The 21,689-nt window shown below is 44.8% G+C and overlaps 1 protein-coding gene across 1 annotated transcript in view; it reads right to left on the bottom strand.

Moving 5' to 3' along the window:
- LHX4 (LIM homeobox 4) overlaps positions 1-21,689 on the bottom strand; it is a gene marked incomplete at its 5' end in the record, with an annotated part of 75,555 nt that overhangs the window by 22,214 nt on the left and 31,652 nt on the right. The window contains one exon of the mRNA XM_083621641.1: positions 19,128-19,299. Coding sequence (XP_083477767.1) covers positions 19,128-19,299 — 172 coding nt within the window. The remainder of the gene's footprint in view (positions 1-19,127; positions 19,300-21,689) is intronic.

The raw sequence follows: 21,689 nt of genomic DNA, 5'->3' as shown, positions 1-21,689 counted from the left end.
AATAATAATAATAATAATAATAATAATAATAATAATAATAATAAATAACAACACCAGACCCATGTGATAAAGGTTATTATTATTATTATTATCATTGGGGGAATAATCTGAGCTCTTGGGTAGGATGCTATACAATGGGTCACGTTCCCAGCAACTGTACCTGAGAAGAGAGTACAGTCTCCTCACCCCCCCCTTCCATTGTCCTTCTCCAGTTTGCCCCCCCCCCCGCTTCATCACTGCACTTTCCCCCATTTTATGGTACCTTCCTTTCCTTTTTTTTCTGTACCCCTTTCGGAGACCTGTTCAAGTATCACATTGCGCGCATCCTGTCAAGTAGGCTCCTAGTTCTGCAAGACAGCACCTTCTGTAAGCCATGGTGCAAAGGCGAGAGAGAGGTCCATCGGCAGAATGACCAGAGGAGGTGTGTTGAGGGGGTGAGGAAACGGTGTGAGAGAGAGGTGAGCACTCCCCACAACCTCCGCTGTACCTCCTCTCCATCCAAAGACACCTTTCAGCCAGTAAAAAACACTCCAGAAAGGCAAAAAGCAGGACAGGTGAGGGGGCAGCCTGAGCCCCAGCAGAGAGGCCTGGAAGGCTGCATTCGGTCCCTGCTGTCAGGAGCTTGTCCTACACTCGAGTAGGACCCTGGCAGAGACATATGACTGACTGGCATTTTCTCTTCCTCCTGGTCAATCATTTGGGAGCTTCATAAGCTTTCTTCAGCCTGAACATCACAACGAGCGATGCCAACAGACATCAGCACACTTAGGGATCCGCAGAGTTTGCGCATCATGCGTAACAGACCTCAGCAACTCAGCATTTTGGCTAATCTACTTTATTTACATATAAACACACACGGAGCACTGCAACATGGCTCCCTCTCTCTCTAGCATCAGACAGCAAAGAGAAAAAGGACAACGGACAATAGTCCCACTTCACGGAACACAGTTACACAAACATCCTATCTCTGTCACTTCCCACTCTGTGGAGTCAAAACATACAGTCTGTGAGCACCTAGAAAGGAATGCTGTGATCACCAATAGTCAGCATGGATTTCTGAAAAATAAGTCATGTCAGACTAACCTGATCTCGTTTTTTGACAGAATTACAAGCCTGGTAGATGAAGGGAACACAGTGGATGTAGCCTACCTTGATTTCAGCAAGGCATTTGACAAGGTGCCCCATGATATTCTTGTAAAGAAGCTGGTAAAATGCGGTCTTGACTATGCTACCACTCAGTGGATTTGTAACTGGCTGACTGACCAAACCCAAAGGGTGCTCATCAATGGTTCCTCTTCATCCTGGAGAAGAGTGACTAGTGGGGTGCCACAGGGTTCTGTCTTGGGCCCGGTCTTATTCAACATCTTTATCAACGACTTGGATGATGGACTCAAGGGCATCCTGATCAAATTTGCGGATGACACCAAACTGGGAGGGGTGGCTAACACCCCAGAGGACAGGATCACACTTCAAAACGACCTTGACAGATTAGAGAACTGGGCCAAAACAAACAAGATGAATTTTAACAGGGAGAAATGTAAAGTATTGCACTTGGGCAAAAAAAATGAGAGGCACAAATACAAGATGGGTGACACCTGGCTTGAGAGCAGTACATGTGAAAAGGATCTAGGAGTCTTGGTTGACCACAAACTTGACATGAGCCAACAGTGTGACGCGGCAGCTAAAAAAGCCAATGCAATTCTGGGCTGCATCAATAGGAGTATAGCATCTAGATCAAGGGAAGTAATAGTGCCACTGTATTCTGCTCTGGTCAGACCTCACCTGGAGTACTGTGTCCAGTTCTGGGCACCACAGTTCAAGAAGGACACTGACAAACTGGAACGTGTCCAGAGGAGGGCAACCAAAATGGTCAAAGGCCTGGAAACGATGCCTTATGAGGAACGGCTAAGGGAGCTGGGCATGTTTAGCCTGGAGAAGAGGAGGTTAAGGGGTGATATGATAGCCATGTTCAAATATATAAAAGGATGTCACATAGAGGAGGGAGAAAGGTTGTTTTCTGCTGCTCCAGAGAAGCGGACACGGAGCAATGGATCCAAACTACAAGAAAGAAGATTCCACCTAAACATTAGGAAGAACTTCCTGACAGTAAGAGCTGTTCGACAGTGGAATTTGCTGCCAAGGAGTGTGGTGGAGTCTCCTTCTTTGGAGGTCTTTAAGCAGAGGCTTGGCAACCATATGTCAGGAGTGCTCTGATGGTGTTTCCTGCTTGGCAGGGGGTTGGACTCGATGGCCCTTGTGGTCTCTTCCAACTCTATGATTCTATGATTCTATGATATACCGTCATGTGAAAGACAACAATCCCATGACTGCAATCATGGAGCAGGAATTCTAACACCTGCTCCTGATATTCCCTATCCATGCCCTAACATGGCACCTTTAACAAGCTTTGGTGCCCGGGGGTACACCATTTTCTGGTTTGCCTCAGGCAGCAAAATGTCTTGGGCTGGCCGGAAGCAACATCTTTCCAGAGAGTGCCTTCCCCCCTCCGAAGCTTAGTGAAGTTAATTCCTTGCCTTTCTCTTGATACAGAAAAATAGGGGTGGTTGGCTTTTGCTGCCCAACTCCCCAAGGGACTAAGTCCATGATCGGTCAGAGATGAATGGATGGAATCAGGATGCAGTGAAAGCAAGGCAGATCTTTGTTTTTCTGTTGTGACAGAGTTCCCTCCCCTCCTAGCAAGGAGGCAAAAGAGACCCAGAACCAAGATGAAAACCTCTCTTTTAAGGGTTTTCATTTTGGCATGGAGAAGAAGGACATCCCCTCTACAAGCAGTCAGAAATTACCTCACACGTAAGGTGGGGTTACTGTGACTCAGGCAGGCCGAGGTGTGATATTCCTGAGGATGTAGCAAGTTTTACAGAGTTCCAGACATAGTTTACACGAAACATTAGCAGGGGTGCCTGTCAGACATCCCTCAATGCAGAGCATCTGGGCAAACAATGACAATTAATACAAAGGCGGTTCATAGATATATAGGAGAGGAATCCCTTCAGGAACTTCCCCTGACTGCTGTCTGCCTGTGTTTTCTCAGGCAAGGGGGATTAAGGAGGCAGAGGAAATTGAGAGTCTTTAGAAGAACTAAGATGGCTTTTGGGTTGCTCTCCTGTACTATTTTGAGGGACGCGGGTGGCGCTGTGGGTGAAACCTCAGCGCCTAGGACTTGCCGATCGTGAGGTCGGTGGTTCGAATCCCGCGGCGGGGTGCGCTTCCGTTGCTCGGTCCCAGCGCCTGCCAACCTAGCAGTTCGAAAGCACCCCTGGGTGCAAGTAGATAAATAGGGACCGCTTACTAGCGGGAAGGTAAACGGCGTTTCCGTGTGCTGCGCTGGCTCGCCAGATGCAGCTTGTCACGCTGGCCACGTGACCCAGAAGTGTCTGCAGACAGCGCTGGCCCCCAGCCTCTTAAGTGAGATGGGTGCACAACCCTAGAGTCGGTCACGACTGGCCCGTACGGGCAGGGGTACCTTTACCTTTACCTGTACTATTTTAGACATGTGGGTTGTATACTTATGTATGTGTGTTTACCTTGTGCGGTTATCTTAGAATTCCTATATCACTCTGAACAGTTCCAAGATCCTGATATGAATCCCCCATCTACGCCGGTGATATCTGAAAGGACAAATGCACTCAAGGACAAAGTGCATGATTAATATCAGGTGTAAGGTAAATGGACCCCTGACCATTAGGTCCAGTTGTGACTGACTCTGGGGTTGCGGTGCTCATCTCGCTTTATTGCCCAAGGGAGCTGGCGTACAGCTTCCGGGTCATGTGGCCAGCATGACTAAGCCGCTTCTGGTGAACCAGAGCAGCGCACGGAAACGCCGTTTACCTTCCCGCTGGAGTGGTGCCTATTTATCTACTTCCACTTGGAGGTGCTTTTGAACTGCTAAGTTGGCAGGAGCAGGGACCGAGCAGCTGGAGCTCACCCCGTCGCGGGGATTTGAACCGCCAACCTTCTGATCGGCAAGCCCTAGGCTCTGTGGTTTAACCCACAGTGCCACCTGGGTCCCTAATATCAGGTGTAGTTTGGCCCTAAGAGGTCTTTGGGTTTGAGTTCCAGGCTTCTTGCAGGAATGAGTAAGAAGGGATCAACAGCTGAATGAGCAAGAAGCTTGCAAATGGGCTCTGTGACACAGGCTTTCAGCTTTCCTTTCCTCTCAGCTGTTACAGCAGAGGTGAAAAGATCTGTCCATTCCAAAAACAAAAGTGGTTTAGAAAACCTGAATGAATTTTTTAAAAAATCTTCAGTCAACTTTGTGGAGGACGAGGAAATAAAGAAAGCGCTAGGTGATCCTCTCTCAGGAGGGCTTTCCTTTGCCAAGATGCCACAGTGAAAAAGGCCCTCTTCTTGATAGTCTCACTGCACTTGGAGGGTGCACAAGGAGAAGCCCCCCCCCAAAGGATATTATGGTTTACACAAGAGGTCAGGTACCCTGATCCCAAGCCATTTATGGGGTTTAAAAATTAAAACCAGTTGCAGCTGCTCATAGAAAAAAGTTGAATGAATCCAGGTAACTGTGTTTGGGTGGCAATGTACCACAGCTGTCAACTTTTCCCTTTTCTTGCAAGGTAGTCCTATTCGGAATAAGGGAATTTCCCTTAAAAAAAAGGGAAATGTTGACAGCTATGCAGTGTACCTCCCCACCCCACAATGTACGGTAGTAGCACAGACAGGTGAGTGCAGAAGTTCCCTGCCCAGACAATGATGTCAGTTACTCTTGTATTTTCTTACCAAGGTGTCCTGAACATTCCAGAGGATGCAGAAGCTCACAGGGCCATTCTGGGGACTTCTAAAAACCTCTTAAATATGTTGCAAACTTGAAACATCTAATGAGTCTCCCTATATAGAAAGCACTAACTTTTAAAAATTGTTATTATCTGTATTTTTAATAGATTTTTAAAATATTGTTTCAATTCTACTAGTGTTTTTAAAGGTAAAGGGACCCATGACCATTAGGTCCAGTCGTGACCAACTCTGGGGTTGCGGTGCTCATCTCGCTTCACTGGCCGAGGGAGCTGGAGTACAGCTTCCAGGTCATGTGGCCAGCATGACTAAGCCGCTTCTGGCAGCGCACGGAAACACAATTTACCTTCCCACTGGAGCGGTACCTATTTATTTACTTGCACTTTGAGGTGCTTTCTAACTGCTAGGTTGGCAGGAGCTGGGACTGAGCAACAGGAGCTCACCCCATGGCGGGGATTCGAACCGCTGACCTTCTGATCAGTAAGTCCTAGGCTCTGTGGTTTAACCCACAGCACCACCCGCGTCCCTTCATTAATGTTTTTAATGACCTTCTAATGACTATCTTTTCTACATTTTTAGCTTTTTCTATTTTTGTCCCACTCTAGTCTCTAGTCTGAGAGAAAGACAAGATTCTTCTTCTTCTTCCTATTATGTGCTCCCGATTCACTTCTATACTGATAGACACCTGACCAATTGAGTTTGCTCTTAAGGGCTCATCTACACTTCTACTTGTGCTGTGCCTAGAAACTACAGGTCCAAGCAGTTTTCTGTTTCCCTGGGAAAACTCCCTCTTTACCGCTGAATCTCCAATTCAGAGATCCGGAGGGTGTCAACATGAAAATGGGCCTTTTCTGTGGTGGCTCCCTGGAGTCCAAGACAGAAGAATGTCAACAGAATACAAACTCGTTTGCAAGGAAGATCCTCAGACTAGAGACTTGGCTGCCTTCTATCTTTCCTGTAAATTCTGCGTGGACCCTGCATTTCATGTCTATGCCTTCAAGGGTGTTCTTCCATGGTGGTGGTGGGGGGAATATTAGAGGAGAATTGGCTCCAAGGCTTATCCTACTGCTGAGTGATGCCCACACGAGAGCCGTTACTTCCTTTAAAACCTGCTTATGTAATGCCATTAAAGAGGTTTTAACTAAAAGCAAAAACACTCATTTCTGCAGGGCAGATCAAGCAGCCATTTCCCCACTCCAGAGAGATCCAAACAACTGGCGAAATGAGGGAGGATATTAACTGTTGGATTAAAAAGCTCATTAATGCCAACAAAGGAGCACCGGAGGGAGGTCCACAGAGCAAAATATTATCTTACGACATGCCACTGGGAGCTTTGAAAGCTGCACAGGTTTTGGATAGCCAGCCAGCCAAGCATTATGTGGTTTTTGGGTGTCCAGAGAATGAGATATGAATGCTAACAAGCAGGTGTGCCAGCGTTAATAAAATAGGGGGAGAGTAAGCCCTGCCCTAAGGGACGCGGGTGGCGCTGTGTGTTAAACCACAGAGCCTAGGGCTTGCCGATCAGAAGGTCGGCGGTTCGAATCCCCGCAACAGGGTGAGCTCCCGTTGTTCGGTCCCTGCTCCTTCCAACCTAGCAGTTTGAAAGCACGTCAAAATGCAAGTAGATAAATAGGTACCGCTCTGGTGGGATGGTAAATGGTGTTTCCGTGCACTACTCTGGTTCGCCAGCAGCGGCTTCGTCATGCTGGCCACATGACCCGGAAGCTGTACGCCAACTCCCTCGGCCAGTAAAGCGAGATGAGCGCCGCAACCCCAGAGTCGGTCACGACTGGACCTAATGGTCAGGGGTCCCTTTACCTTTACCTTTTAAGCCCTGCCCTGCATAATCACATCACATAATCACATAATCACAAGATGTAGTGCATGCACACCATCAACTTGGGGGGAGGCCCTCAAATATTTATTGGGGAGCCGAAACAACCTTGGCCCCTAGGAGTTGGCTCCTATGCTAATAGGGGATTCTTCATGTTTGCCATCATTGTGAATCACCCTAAATCATGCATGAAAAGGGTGAAATGGCTGTTTCTAAGCAATCACTTGTTTTCAGCTCCCATAATTCTTTGGATGTGTGCGCGCCCTTCAAAGGTACATATTGTGTACACAGCATAGGTTTTACTCAGAGCTGGCCCGCTAAAATTAGTAGGACCTATCTGAATCATGTTCATTAATTTAAATGGGTTTACTACGAGTAAAATTTAGCTGAACACTACCCATAATCTCTAAAGATGGTTTACAAAATAAAAAAATAGATGCAGCAAACACCATCACCAGGGAACCATTAGCTGTCCTCTTCCTGTTGCTGTAATCCCTTGCATAAACAAAACCCCCCACTCTCTACATTATGGCTTCAAATGATCCATGTTAATTGAGCATCTGGCCTATTACATGTTCCTCGGCTGCTAATGGCAAAAAAAGATAGGGCAGCCAGAAGCATCAGGTTTCATCCCAAGAGCCGCAAACAAACCCACAATCAAAATGGGAAGACTACAACAACAGTCACACCTCACATTTGAAGCTCCTTATGATACCACTAGGAACGTGGGTGGCGCTGTGGGTTAAACCACAGAGCCTAGGGCTTGCCAATCAGAAGGTCGGCGGTTCGAATCCCCACGACGGGGTGAGCTCCCGTTGCCCGGTCCCTGCTCCTGCCAACCTAGCAGTTCGAAAGCACGTCAAAGTGCAAGTAGATAAATAGGTACCGCTCTGGCAGGAAGGTAAACCGTGTTTCCGTGCGCTGCTCTGGTTCCAGAAGCGGCTTAGTCATGCTGGCCACATGACCCGGAAGCTGTACACCGGCTCCCTCGGCCAATAAAACCAGATGAGCACCGCAACCGCAGAGTCGGCCATGACTGAACCTAATGGTCAGAGGTCCCTTTACCTTTTATGATACCACTTGGCCATGGTTTCCGCCAAAGAATTGTGGGAGCTGTAGTTTGTTAAGGGTGCAGAGAGTTTGCTAGGCAATCCTATTCCCCCCAAAGAACTACCGTCCCTCGAGTTTGCCTGTGAAGAGATTAATTGTTAAAACAACTCTGGGAATTGTAGTTCTGTGAGCGGAGCAGGGCTTTCCTAACAACTTTCTACAAAGGAATCTGTGCCACTAGTCTGCCATATGTCAGCATCAGTCTAAAAAGCAGGGGAAGGCCGCCTAGGGCCCAGGAGCTGGATGTGGCCCAATTGCCTTCTAAATCCGGCCCGCAGACGGTCCGGGAATCAGCGTGTTTTTATATGAGTATAATGTGTCCTTTTATTTAAAATGCATCTCTGGGTTATTTGTGGGGCATAGGAATTCATTCTCCCCCCCCCCAAAAAAATATAGTTCAGCCCACCATATGGTCTGAGGGATGGTGGACCAGCCCATGGCTGAAAAAGGTTGCTGACCCCTGGTCTAAAGACTATTTCACAGGACAAGCCTGGGCTTGGCACCAGATATACCGTATTTTTCCATGTGTAAGACGCCCCCATGTATAAGACACCTCCTATTTTGGGGGACTCCAAATTAAGAAAACACCCCTCAGCACTACCTGTGTATAAGACAAGCCCCAATTTTAAACCTAATTTTTTGGTTAAAAAACCTAGTTCAGTGTATAACACTGAAAAATACGGTACACACAAAGAAGGAGTTGTAGCCTACCACTGGTCCCTGACAAACCTAGCATGATATGCATGCGAGGAAACATGCTTAAATTGTTAAGCGTGCACTTAAACAATTTAGGAGCACATCTTAAATAATGCAGTGTGTTTAATGCCCCCCCCCCAGGTTTTTTAAACAAGCTCACCCGACACTAGCTATGCTGTATTTAATGTTGGCATGCAAAAACTTTCTGCTGGTTCCCAGGCACATCTCACTGCTTCAGTCTGCTGTACAACAAATGTGTTTGGGAAAGATCAGGAGGAAACAGGAGGGCAATCAAGAATGGGCATTTTTGTGGGGGGCTTTCTGCCCTCTGGCACAGAACAGATGTGCTTGATGTGGGCAAGAGAGATTAAAACCAGACAAAGCAATAGTCCAATTTGGGCTTAAAAACGCAGTGGTGGGGGGGAAGGGTGTATTAGAGGGATTTGGGTCTCTAAGAAGGTTAAATTCCCACAAATAGCATTCACCCTGTGAGAGCTCTAGAGCAGGACAAAATTCCCTTTATTACATGCTTGGAGATTTTACTCCATTTAAAAAACGATCCAGTATTTTCCCACACATCACCTCCTTGTCTTATACAGAGTCTCTTTCCCATGGCATCTACCTTTCCCCCCACCCCATTCCATTTTCCCCAAATCTGAATTTCCTCCCCTCTACTACCACATAGCATAAGGACATATCTGTGGCACATTATCACAGTCAAACCAACAATTCATGCTTTGCCAGACAGACACATGAAGGGGCTGAGGCTCACAGAGCTTTCCTGTAAAATTTGCTAGAGAGAACTCTGTGAGATCACTTCCTTTGCCTGCCTCAGCAGGAAACTGTAACATGACATCCTTCCTTCCTGCCCTGACAGCCTCCTCCTTTTTCATTTCACTTCTAAGATGACCTCATGTGCATATCTGTGCTCTGCAGCTCAGACACCATTTTTTATTTTTGTAATAAAAAGCAATGGCAAACCTAGACAGCATCTGAAAATGCAGAGACATCACCTTGCCAACAAAGGTCCGTATAGTAAAAGCTATGGTTTTCCCAGTAGTGATATATGGAAGTGAGAGCTGGACCATAAAGAAGGCTGATCGCCGAAGAATTGATGCTTTTGAATTATAGTGCTGGAGGAGACTCTTGAGAGTCCCATGGACTGCAAGAAGATCAAACCTATCCATTCTTAAGGAAATCAGCCCTGAGTGCTCACTGGAAGGACAGATCCTGAAGCTGAGGCTCCAAGACTCTTCTCACCTCATGAGAAGAGAAGACTCCCTGGAAAAGACCCTGATGTTGGGAATGATTGAGGGCACAAGGAGAAGGGGACGAGAGAAGACGAGATGGCTGGACAGTGTTCTCGAAGCTACCAGCATGAGTTTGACCAAACTGCGGGAGGCAGTGGAAGACAGGATTGCCTGGCGTGCTCTGGTCCATGGGGTCACGAAGAGTCAGACACAACTAAACAACAACAAAGCAACTGCAGCATCCTGGTGCTTTGGTGAATTCTGGATGCATCGGCTATACAGACACACACCCACACACCCACACACACCCAGGCATCCCCTCCCCCAGCTGTCCTGGGATTTCCCTTCACCCAAATGCACAGGGGTTAAGGGGTTTTGTGAAGGTCCCAGCATTTTCATGGCAATTGGAGACTATGAAAGTGCGGTGCTGATTCTATAGTCCCGGCCTGCATGATTAGGACCACTCACATAGCTGAGTCATTTACAGATAAGTTGCTCCCACAAGTGAATAAAAGACAACTTAGAGATGCAATATTCGAAGCCAAAGGGCATGCAGAGGGGGCAGTACATGAGCTGGGGTTTAAAAGAGGGAGACAGAGAGAGAGGGAAAGTGATACATTTTTAGTTAGAGTAACTTCAGTTGGTGAAGGAGTCCAGACTTTAGATCTACCTACACACATTTCCTTTTTAATTCGTACACCGCTTTTCTATGTTATTAAAAACAAGGTGATTTACAAGCTGAACAAACAACAAAATGGGCAGCAAAGACCACATACCCAATAACAATCTGATCCAATACACCAAAAAGTCATAATAAAAACATAACTTTAAAATAAACAGCTTGCATCAAACAAAGCCATACAAAAATCTGTTAGAATATAATAATAGTAATAGTAATAATAATAATAATAATAGTAATATATTACTTATAGACATCACCTTGCCAACAAAGGTCCGTATAGTTAAAGCTATGGTTTTCCCAGTAGTGATGTATGGAAGTGAGAGCTGGACCATAAAGAAGGCTGATCGCCGAAGAATTGATGCTTTTGAATTATGGTGCTGGAGGAGACTCTTAAGAGTCCCATGGACTGCAAGAAGATCAAACCTCTCCATTCTGAAGGAAATCAGCCCTGAGTGCTCATTGGAAGGACAGATCGTGAAGCTGAGGCTCCAATACTTTGGCCACCTCATGAGAAGAGAAGACTCCCTGGAAAAGACCCTGATGTTGGGAAAGATGGAGGGCACAAGGAGAAGGGGACGACAGGGGACGAGATGGTTGGATAGTGTCTTCAAAGCTACAAACATGAGTCTGAACAAACTGCGGGAGGCAGTGGAAGACAGGAGTGCCTGGCGTGCTCTGGTCCATGGGGTCACGAAGAGTCGGACACGACTAAACGACTAAACAACAACAACATTACTTATACCCCGCCCATCTGGCTGGGTAAAGAGTAAAATTAAAAATCAGCAAACAATAATTAAACAGTTTACACTTAACAATTGCAATATAGAATTACTAAACTATAATCAATAAAAAGAATGGCAAGTCACATGCATAAAATATTGCAGAACATACAAAACCATGTAAGAGGATCAAATTGAGAAAAAGGTGGAAAAAGCCATTGCCTATTGGACAGGACAAAGACCCTCTCCCCTCACTTGAACTGGCGATAATTAATTCTAAGCTATAGCAAGGTTATTTATTAATGATGACTGGTAGTAATTATCCAAACCCCAAACTGAGCTGTTTTAATGCTCAGCCCCAGAGGCTCTGGTGTCCCCTTGGGGTTCATGAGATTACAGTGAAACTAATATAGAAAACAGTTGGAAAATTTTATCTTTTTCTAAGGTTTCCACCACATGCCAAAGAGCAAGCCACTTTTCAGTTAAAATGTAAAATTAAAAACAACTTGCCTCTTCCGCATGCAAGTAGCTGTAAACATCAAAGAACCTCCTGGCTGTGTGTGCATGGGGACCCTATATCTTTGGTGAAACACAAGGGGACAAATATAGAAGCTGAGTTTTAGTTTGGAAGCCTTTCAAGCCTCTCATAGGTTGGCCATATCAGTAAGAATAAATCTCTGGTGGGCCTCAAGCAAGAAGAAAACCAGAATATGTATCCTTAGCACAACAAAATTTAAGAACTACTGTACTGACATTAAGTGTGAAGTCAGATGTAACATTTTGAAGAGTAACAGAGGCAGCTTCACAATGCACCACAGTAATTCAATATATCTTTTTCTCTGGAGTAGGTGCTAGGGGAAAAAACCCAGTTCTGCAATTTTTTCGGTGTCTTTTAGTTTAATAGGGCAATCCCAGCTGTGGAGGGCACCTACTGGCTAGCACCAATGCCATCGACAACACAATTCCCAGAGGAGGTATGGTATAGTTCTCTTTTAAATGATTGCATTGAAAACAAAAGCAAACCTTCAATTTTGTTTTCTTTTAGGTAAATCAACGAATACGAGCTGCTTATATAAAAAAACCAGAAGAGGTTCCATGGTTCAGTCTCTCAGATCTCCAAATAAAAGACCTCGGACAGCAAGACCCTCTGCCCAATTGTCAGCCAATATGGGGGTAGATAGACCACCTGCCTAAATAAGTGCAAGGCCTTCCCATATGGACCGTCACTCAATACATAACAGAAGGGACAAGGCTCATCCAGCATTTGTCAATGTATAAGGCAAGCTATGGTGCTGAGTTCACACTGTGTGTGAAGAACCAGCTAGAATAGCTCTTAAAATCTGCCAGTTTTTACCTCAATCCTTCCTGGTAGCCATGTTAGATGTGTTTGAAGAATTAAACATTTCATGATTAAGGAATTATCTGTTTCTTAAACAACAGAATATGCATGCATCTCCTTACACATAACTGAGAATTACCGTATTTTTTGCTCTATAAGACTCACTTATAAGGGGAAATGTGTGTGCATCTTACGGAGCGAATGCAAGCTGCACAGCTATCCCAGAAGCCAGAACAGCAAGAGGGGTTGCTGCTTTCACTGCGCAGCGATCCCTCTTGCTGTTCTGGCTTCTGGGATTCAGAATATTTTTTTTTCTTGTTTTCCTCCTCCAAAAACTAGGTGCGTCTTATGGTCTGGTGCGTCTTATGGGGTGAAAAATACGGTACCTGTTTCCCTCCTTTTCCCAATGTAATTCAAGTCCGCATGCTCTTTTGCCCACAGAAATGGGTCCAGTGCAATGTGCATTGCCATGACTATTCTGTGTCCTCCCCACACCCTGCCGTCAGTCCCCACAGCAGGCAGACAGGGCACCAGCTGTCTACCAAACTAACTGGGTCACTGAGGCTACACTCCTGTGCATGCTTACTCAGAATAAAGTCCATCTGTTTTAAATGAAGCTTACTCTCAGGTTGCTTTGCACAGGGCTGCAGCCTGAGATACTATACCTGGAACTGATCCCAGAGGCGCCATGCCCTCGTTCCATCAGTCCAACCCATGCCATGCCTAGGTTCCCCACTCCCGCAACTGAAGCAAAGCAGCTGCAAGGAGCAGATCAGGTTTTGATTAGGAGAAATATTAAAGTTAAAAAGGATTTGTTTCTAATGCAAAACAGCTTGGAGGGATTGTTATATGCTGGAGGGTGTCTTGGGTTAAGCCACTGTGTTTGTGTAACCCCTTTGCCACTCCTTTAACTACTGAAGCACTGCTACTTAGTGCCTAGGATCCTCGTACCTATGGGACCGCCTCTCCCGCTATGCCCCACGGAGAGCCTCAAGGTCCATAAACAGCAACGCCCTAGAGGTCCCGGGCCCTAAGGAAGTTAGATTAGCTTCAACCAGAGCCAGGGCCTTTTCAACACTGGCCCCAGCCTGGTGGAACGCTCTGTCTCATGAGACCAGGGCCCTGCAGGATCTGATTTCTTTCCGCAGGGCCTGTAAGACAGAGTTGTTCCATCTGGCCTTTGGCTTGGAGCCAATTTGATTCCCTCCCCCTCTTTCTTTTTTCTTTTTTCTTTTCCCTTTCTCCTCCTGTGGTGAGGCTGCATTTTACTATTTTAATGTTTCAATATTTTAATGTTGTATTTTAATCTTGTTTTTAAGTTGTATTCGTTCAACTTGTTTTGACTATTGCTTGTTAGCCGCCCTGAGCCCAGCCTTGGCTGGGGAGGGCGGGGTATAAATAAAAATTATTATTATTATTACTTCTAAGGTCCCTTCCTGATGCTACTGTGCAGTGACTGAATTTGCAAAGAGGTGTGCCTTCACAAACACCTGTCCTGAACCCCAAAACAAAGACTTCACACCCAGGTAGATGGCCTAGAAGTGTATAATTTTCTTGCTGTGTGCTTCTGAAACGTGGACCGCTTATAAACGCCATCTCCAACTCCTCGAAAGATTCCATCAACGGTGTCTCCAAAAAAAATTATACATCACTTGTGAAGATAGGCAAACTAATGCCAGTGTACTGGAAGAAGCAAAGATCACCAGTGTTGAAACGATGATTCTTCAACATCAACTTCGTTGGACTGGTCATGTTGTGCAGATGCCTGATTATCGTCTTCCAAAGCAACTACTCTACAGTGGACCCTCGGGTTATGTTACCTTCGGGTAACGTAACTTTCGGGTTGCGAACACGGCAAACCCAGAAGTGTATACTTCTGGGTTTCGCCGCACATGTGCGCAGAAGTGGCGCCTCAAGATGCGGACTTTTCGGGATACGTAAGGACCCCCAGAACAAATTAAGTTCGTATCTGGAGGGTCCACTGTATTCTGAACTTAAAATTTGAAAGCGTAATGCTGGTGGTCAACAAAAGAGGTTCAAAGGCTCTCTCAAGGCAAATCTCAAAAAATGTAGTATAAACACTGACAACTGGGAAACACCGGCCTGCGAGGGCTCCAGTTGGAGAACAGCCTTTACCAAAAGTGTCGTGGACTTTGAAGACGCTCGAACTCAGGACAAAAGGGAGAAATGTGCTAAGAGGAAGACATGCTTGGCAAACCCTCATCGTGATCAACTCCCGTCCAGAAACCAATGTCCCCACTGTGGAAGGACGTGTGGATCCAGAATTGGCCTCCACAGTCACTTACAGACTCACTGTTAAGACCGTATTCCTGGAAGACAATCTTACTCGACCACGTGTGGTCGCTAAAGAAGAATAGAGATGAACTTGCCAGCCCAACCAACTAGCAGCAGAAGACAAGGTCAATTCTGTAGCTCCTCCAGAATCATTCTTCGCTATAACCAGGGAAGAATCTATTGGCACTGTAGCTCCCTCTTGGATGGGCCCAGAATAGTTATTATCTGCCTTCTCATCAGCCCTAGGATGAGTTATTGGGATGGAAACAGAAGCTGCTGAAGGGATTGAGGGAGTAAACACAACAACTTGAGGAAGCCATGGCAATGCACCATCATGTTCTGTATCTGGGGCCCAGAATATGAGATGCACAAAGCTGATGGTGTCACCTGAAACACCAGCTCAAATTCTGCAAGCAGGGGAAAAGAATATGTCTAATAGACACCAGTTAATAGATATAACAATACTCCAAAAATGTTTTGACATCAGCCAATTATCTGTTTTTTTAAAAAGCATCTAGATGAAGCTTCTCACACCTCTGCGCAGAGCTTGTCATTGCCACCTTAAAACTGCAGTTTAATTGGGACATAATAAACTACTTGAAGGCCTGAGGATTTCTTTTCCATCTTAATTAGGCAGTAAAGAAAAAGGCACCTTTTTTTGTCCTTGATTCTACTAGACACCTCTTCAGAACCTTCAAACAGGCTGTCAGATAAAAGGATAAAGAAAATGTATCTTATGTTTAAAGGCCATTCAATAGTAAACTGTAAAAAGGTAGGGAGAAAAAACAAAACAGCGCCTGAGCTTTGACTACTCACAAATCTTCTACTCAAGGTGTGTCTACCAGGAGTTCCTTAACCCAATGCACTGAAATCCGAAAAAAAGAGAGACAACTATGCCCTTTCAATGGATTAGGCTGAAGCCTCGTAAACATGAAAGAAGACAAACCCACCATTCAGCTTTGTCCACCAGGGTTACTCAAAACACATCCGCCAGACCAAACTGTGATCTATAGACCACCAGAGGTTTATGAGCTTGCTTCAGGTGGTCTGTAGCATGTTTGTGAAGAACACCCATCACATTAAACATCTATATTGGCTTTAATTGCATTGAAATTTGCATTTCATACACAGCATCTAGCACAGCGCACTACAGCTAAACAACCAGTAAGTGGTCTGCAGAGACACTTCGCAATTTTCAAGTGGTTGAAGGGAGTGTGGATTTAGGGAACCACAGCTCTAGGCAAATGCTTCCCTCTCCTTGTGGACTCGTGAGGTAATTCTATTATTAATTTAATTTCGAACTGCAGCTACTGCAGATGCCAAGTGCTTTGGTAAGAGTTTCCACAAATGCGTATTACAGGGCCTTCCCATAGGAAACAAAGAAAAAAAAATGCTCATGACGAAACCCAGAGGGAATTTGTATTTATTCATTTATTTGACTGTAGTAATATGCTCCCTGTTGTTGCTCTTGGAAATAATAATATTTATTTATTTATTTTATTTATTTATACCCCACCCATCTGGCTGGGCTTCCCCAACCACTCTGGGCAGCTTCCAACAAAATATTAAAATACAGTAATGCATCAAACATTAAAAGTTTCCCTAAACAGGGTTGCCTTCAGATGTCTTCTAAAAGTTTGGTAGTTATTTATTTCCTCGACATCTGATGGGAAGGCGTTCCACAGGGCGGGTGCCACCACCGAGAAGGCCCTCTGCCTGGTTCCCTGTAACCTCACTTCTCGCAGTGAGGGAACCACCAGAAGGCCCTCGGAGCTGGACCTCAGTGTCTGGGCGGAACGATGGGGGTGGAGATGCTCCTTCAGGTAGATCTTCGGATGAAGACAGGATGAAGGGCAGTATACAAATTCAATATGTAAATAAAAAATAGTTAAATAAAACAGTTTGATCCTGACTTTCTAGTGCATTCTGCAAGCACTAGAAAGGCTATAGATGAGAAGAATTGTTGTCCAGAGAAAGAAGACCCAGAAGATCACCAACAGCAGGCAGGCTTGGTCTGGAGAGACACTAAAAAAGGATATACCAAGAACTTTAGGTTTCATGAGGCCCTAAGCCATTGAAGGTAATGGGGCCCTTTATATGTCCAGCTGTCCTTTGTCAAGAACAAATTGTCACTGTTTTTTTGTGCTGAATATATGCTGTATGGTAATTTATGGACCTAATAGGCATCTAAAGCCATTTGCACATAACAAAATATGTATTTTATCAAAGCAATTGTTGAACTGAAATACAATTAAGTATATTAATAGTGAAACACAATTAAGAAGAATTTTATTAATAGGGAACTAATTATTAAGCTCTAACTGTATGTAGGTTTTATTTTATTTGTTCTTTATCTTATTTTTGGAAATGTACATCCAGGTTTTTTTCCTTTAATTTTTTGGGGGGCCTCCAAGAGAGTGGGGCCCTAATCTATAGCTTGTATAGATTATACGTAAATCCAGCACTGTTTAGGAGGCATCTTCCCTGTCAGAAATGCCCCACAACCTGGCCAGCGCTATCATTAGGCCAATGAGGCAGTCGCTTCAGGCACAGATCTCAAAGGGGCACAGTGTGATACAGACCAGTTTTTGTTGTATCTTAGAATTTTCTGATAATATTTTCCTTTCCTTTTCTATTCTATTTTGAATAATTTTATCATTTTTAGAGTAATTCGTATGTAGACACCTGTTTTTGAAAAACGAAGTGAGCAATTGTGTGTGGTGTGGGGGGTGCACTTAGTTGCCTAGCGCAGAAAACAGCTTGGCACTAGGCATTGCCCATAACAGCATCTGGCAAAAAAAACCCAAACACACAAGTAAGTCAAGTTCTTTTTATGTATGGAAATAGGATTCTGCCCAGTTGCTCCATAAGAACATATCTCTGTTGCTGGTTTCCAGTGCTCTGATCAATGAATACAAACAGGACTGGGTTTAGGTTTGATGAGGCCCTAAGCTACTGAAGGTAATGGGGCCCTTTAAATGTCCAGCTGTCCTTTGACAACCACAAATTGTTGCTGGTTTTTTCGTGTTGAATATATGCTATATGGTAATTTATGGACCTAATAGGTATCTAAAGCCATTTGCACATGCAGAATGTAGGCACCCTATATATAGAAATGAACAAACCAGTGAGCAGGCTAGCAGGCGGGGCGCATGACTTACATCATAGGAGCCAACACAACACAAAACACTGTTGCTGTATGTAGGTTTTATTTTATTTGTTTTTTATCTTATACTTTGGAAATGTACACCCAGGTTTTTTTCCCTTTGAATTTTTTTTTGGGGGGGGGGCCTAAGCTATAGCTTGTTTAGCTTATACGTAAATCCGGCACTGAATACAAAGGGCACTAAGATGTTCTACAAGTACTCCTTCATATGCTATTAAAATTTATTTTATCACACTTATTTCATAGATTAAATGGTGCAAAGATATTAAACTACCTTTACTGGGGCTTCTGTTGATTTGCACTGAGTTAGGGGACGCGGCTGGCGCTGTGGGTTAAACCACAGAGCCTAGGACTTGCCGATCAGAAGGTCGGCGGTTCGAATCCCCGCCACGGGGTGAACTCCCGTTGCTCGGTCCCTGCTCCTGCCCACCTAGCAGTTCGAAAGCACGTCAAAGTGCAAGTAGATAAATAGCTACTGCTCCAGTAGGAAGGTAAATGGCATTTCCGTGTGCTGCTCTGGTTCGCCAGAAGTGGCTTAGTCCTGCTGGCCACATGACCCGGAAGCTGTACACCGGCTCCCTCGGCCAATAAAGCGAGATGAGTGCCGCAACTCCAGAGTCGGCCACGACTGGACCTAATGGTCAGGGGTCCCTTTACCTTTACCTAGGGTAAAGAACATTAGAACTGGGAGTACAGGGAGAAGTGTCCCAGCATAAGTTATTTGCATAGGGCTAAACATGTCTCCTCAGAAGTAAGTTCTCAATAGCTATTTCAATCCTCCCAAGAAGAAAATGTTGGCCGGAAAATACATACTGCTCTTGCTGCCCCCATCTGACTATAAGGAAGTAGATGTGTTGGACGGAAAAACAATTACATTGGCAATAATTACGTCAAGGGAGCAAAACTGGAGCTTTCTGTGAAGCAAGCAGGATATATATCTATGTATCTATATAAAAAAAATACCGTTGCCACAGAATCAGAATATGATATTAATTAAAAATACTGTACCCAGATTTTCTATAGCACTTTTATCAAGAATTTCATAACAGTAATATTTACAGCAATCCTGTATGGTAGGTCTGCATTATCATCATGGTTTGCCTGCTTGCCCTTTCAGTCACAATGTGATCTCGCAATTATTCCAAGCGAAAATTGTATGTTCAAGTATCAGCAAACACCCCCTTTTGAAAGGAAATGAGATTGCATATCCTGCAGCTACTTAGAGGGCTAGCAAACTCCCCGAGGTGAAACTGGAAAGTTCTCTGCACCTACTTGAAGAAGTCTTCTTTGCAATAGACGCTCCCGGCTCTGGAGAAGCAGCGGTCTGCCAGCTGCATTTGGCAATCTGCGCACTTGAGGCAAGAACCGTGCCAGTGGCGGTCGAGGACTTTCAAGATGAATTTATCCAGGATGTGCTGGTTGCAGCCGGCACACTGGGGGATCTCTGGCGGAGGAAGAAAGAACATCAGCCAAAAAAAAACCTACCCAAAAACACTGCAGAGCAAGAAAAGACTTCAAGGCGTGACCGTTTCTGACCTAGAGGGATAATGATAGCAACCTAATCTGTTGCTTGAACCATTGAAGTGGGGAAAGGTGTATTGGAACTGCTGGTTCAACATGTATAACAAACAACACTCCTAACAAAAGGATATCTTACATTCCTCCATTTGCACACCATTTCTGTCTGGACTTACCATCCGTACCAATTTGGCCATTTCTCTCTGTTCGCTACATGAACTAGCCTCAAACCGGCACAAGAGCTCAGGCCAGCTGCCACACAGCTTGTAGGAGCTAGTAGTGGAGATCAGCTCTTGTGCAGAACTGTGACACAGAATTTACTGTGAAAACCCATCCCTGTGACTTGCAGGAATTGTGGTGAATATTAAAACAGGCACGCCCTGGATCTCATGGCCCAAATCTCCTGCTGTTGTTGTTTTATGGCATATTTGGCATATTTTAATTACGGGTGCTTATATAATAAGGTAAATATAATAGGATTGCTTTATTGTGTATATATTTTCATTTTAAAAATGTTTGTATTTTGAGGTTCATATCATTGGTTATTATACTTGTAAACAATGAAATCGTCATCGTCTGAATCAGGGCATCCAAATATTGCTCCCATTTAACAGCTTTGTCCCGTATATACACTGATTGACTCAAATAGCAGAGAGGAGCAGGAGGGGGGAGAGGGAGGCCATGGTGGGTGACAAGCGCTGGAGGTGGCAAGTGGCAAGATCCTTTGGGGGGCCCAGATTTGCTGCCCACCCCCCAGCTGTCCCCAGCCTGCCGCTCAAGGTTGATTGCCTCACTGAGCCTCATGGGTTGGCTGGCACCGAGTGGAAAGGCTCTGTATAATTTAATATATATGTCCAAATAAGTTGTTATGAGTAGATCTAGATAGCATTGCCATTCCCCTCCCCAGTTTATGCCCAACAACTGAAGAGGGCTTCTGCCTCTATATAAAGTGTCTGTCTGCAGGCAGAACAGGTAATACTGATGTGCATATATGTGTGTTCGTCTCTATTTCTATCCGCCTATAGTTCGAAATAATGGAATGTGTTGTAAAAATCTGCCAAGGGAGATTACCCAGTAAAAGCAATGCGCATAAATTCTGATATACATGCCTGAAAGAAGATTGATTTCTGAGGAGTCAAACGGCAGAGCAGGTTTAGTGTAATATTGCAAGAGATGTTTATGCATCAGAGCCTTCCTGTTCTGCTATCCTCTTGGGTAGCGATGGAGTGGCAGGAGACTGGCTCACAGTAAATATCAAGGATTTGTTGCCTTTTGGTGCTGCTACAAATCCTCTGGATGGCCGGGAAAGACTTCTCAGGAGCAAGAGCGATGGAACCTTTTGTATTGGAATCCAAATGAAACAGCCAAGCTGATTGGCTTATTTATTGGGGAGCCTTCTATTGCTGGAGACAGGCGTTGGTTTTGAAGAGAACTGAAGGTGGAATGATAGACCCATGGATGCCCCTGCTGTACAGACATAACCAACCACTGTCTCTGGAGTCAGAGAGCATGCAAGGTTCTGTAGTCCATCAAAAACTCACAAGACATCTTTCTCCAGAGATGACCATGGGACAAAGGAAACAATGGGTACACTATATTGTATACCTGTATCTATTGTTTTAAAAATTATTTAGTTTTTCTGTATTTTGAAATTTACAAACAATTATCAAACAACCAACATAAAAAGAGAATTCCGAAGAATCTCCTGGACTTCCCTCCTCTCCTTTGTGGGTCCTCATATTAACATTTTCCTCCTGCATCTTGTCTATTAAAGGTAAAGGGACCCCCGACCATTAGGTCCAGTCGTGACCGACTCTGGGGTTTCGGCACTCATCTCACATTATTGGCTGAGGGAGCCGGCGTACAGCTTCCAGGTCATGTGGCCAGCATGACTAAGCAGCTTCTGGTGAACCAGAGCAGTGCACAGAAATGCCGTTTACCTTCCCACTGGAGAGGTACCTATTTATCTACTTGCACTTTGACGTGCTTTCGAACTGCTAGGTTGGCAGGAGTTGGGAGCTAGGTTGGCAGGAGCAATGGGAGCTCACCCCATCGCGGGGATTCAAACCGGCAACCTTCTGATTGGCAAGTCCTAGGCACTGTGGTTTAACCCACAGCACCACCCACGTCTAATCTTGTCTATTAACTCACATCTATTAAATCTCCGTTATAACCAAAATTCAACATTGAACTACGAGTGTCATTCCAATAGTTTTAATAGTTTAAAATGCTTTTTAAGGTAAATTATATATTTCCCCCATCGTATACCTGTATCAAACCACCTTCAGCTTTTCAGAGCAACTGTCTCCTACTCTA

The sequence above is a fragment of the Podarcis filfolensis genome (assembly GCF_964270895.1).
Source record: "Podarcis filfolensis genome assembly, chromosome: 6".
NCBI lineage: Eukaryota > Metazoa > Chordata > Lepidosauria > Squamata > Lacertidae > Podarcis > Podarcis filfolensis.
Note: the sequence above shows the minus strand (reverse complement) of the source record. Positions and strands in the feature narration are given on the sequence as shown.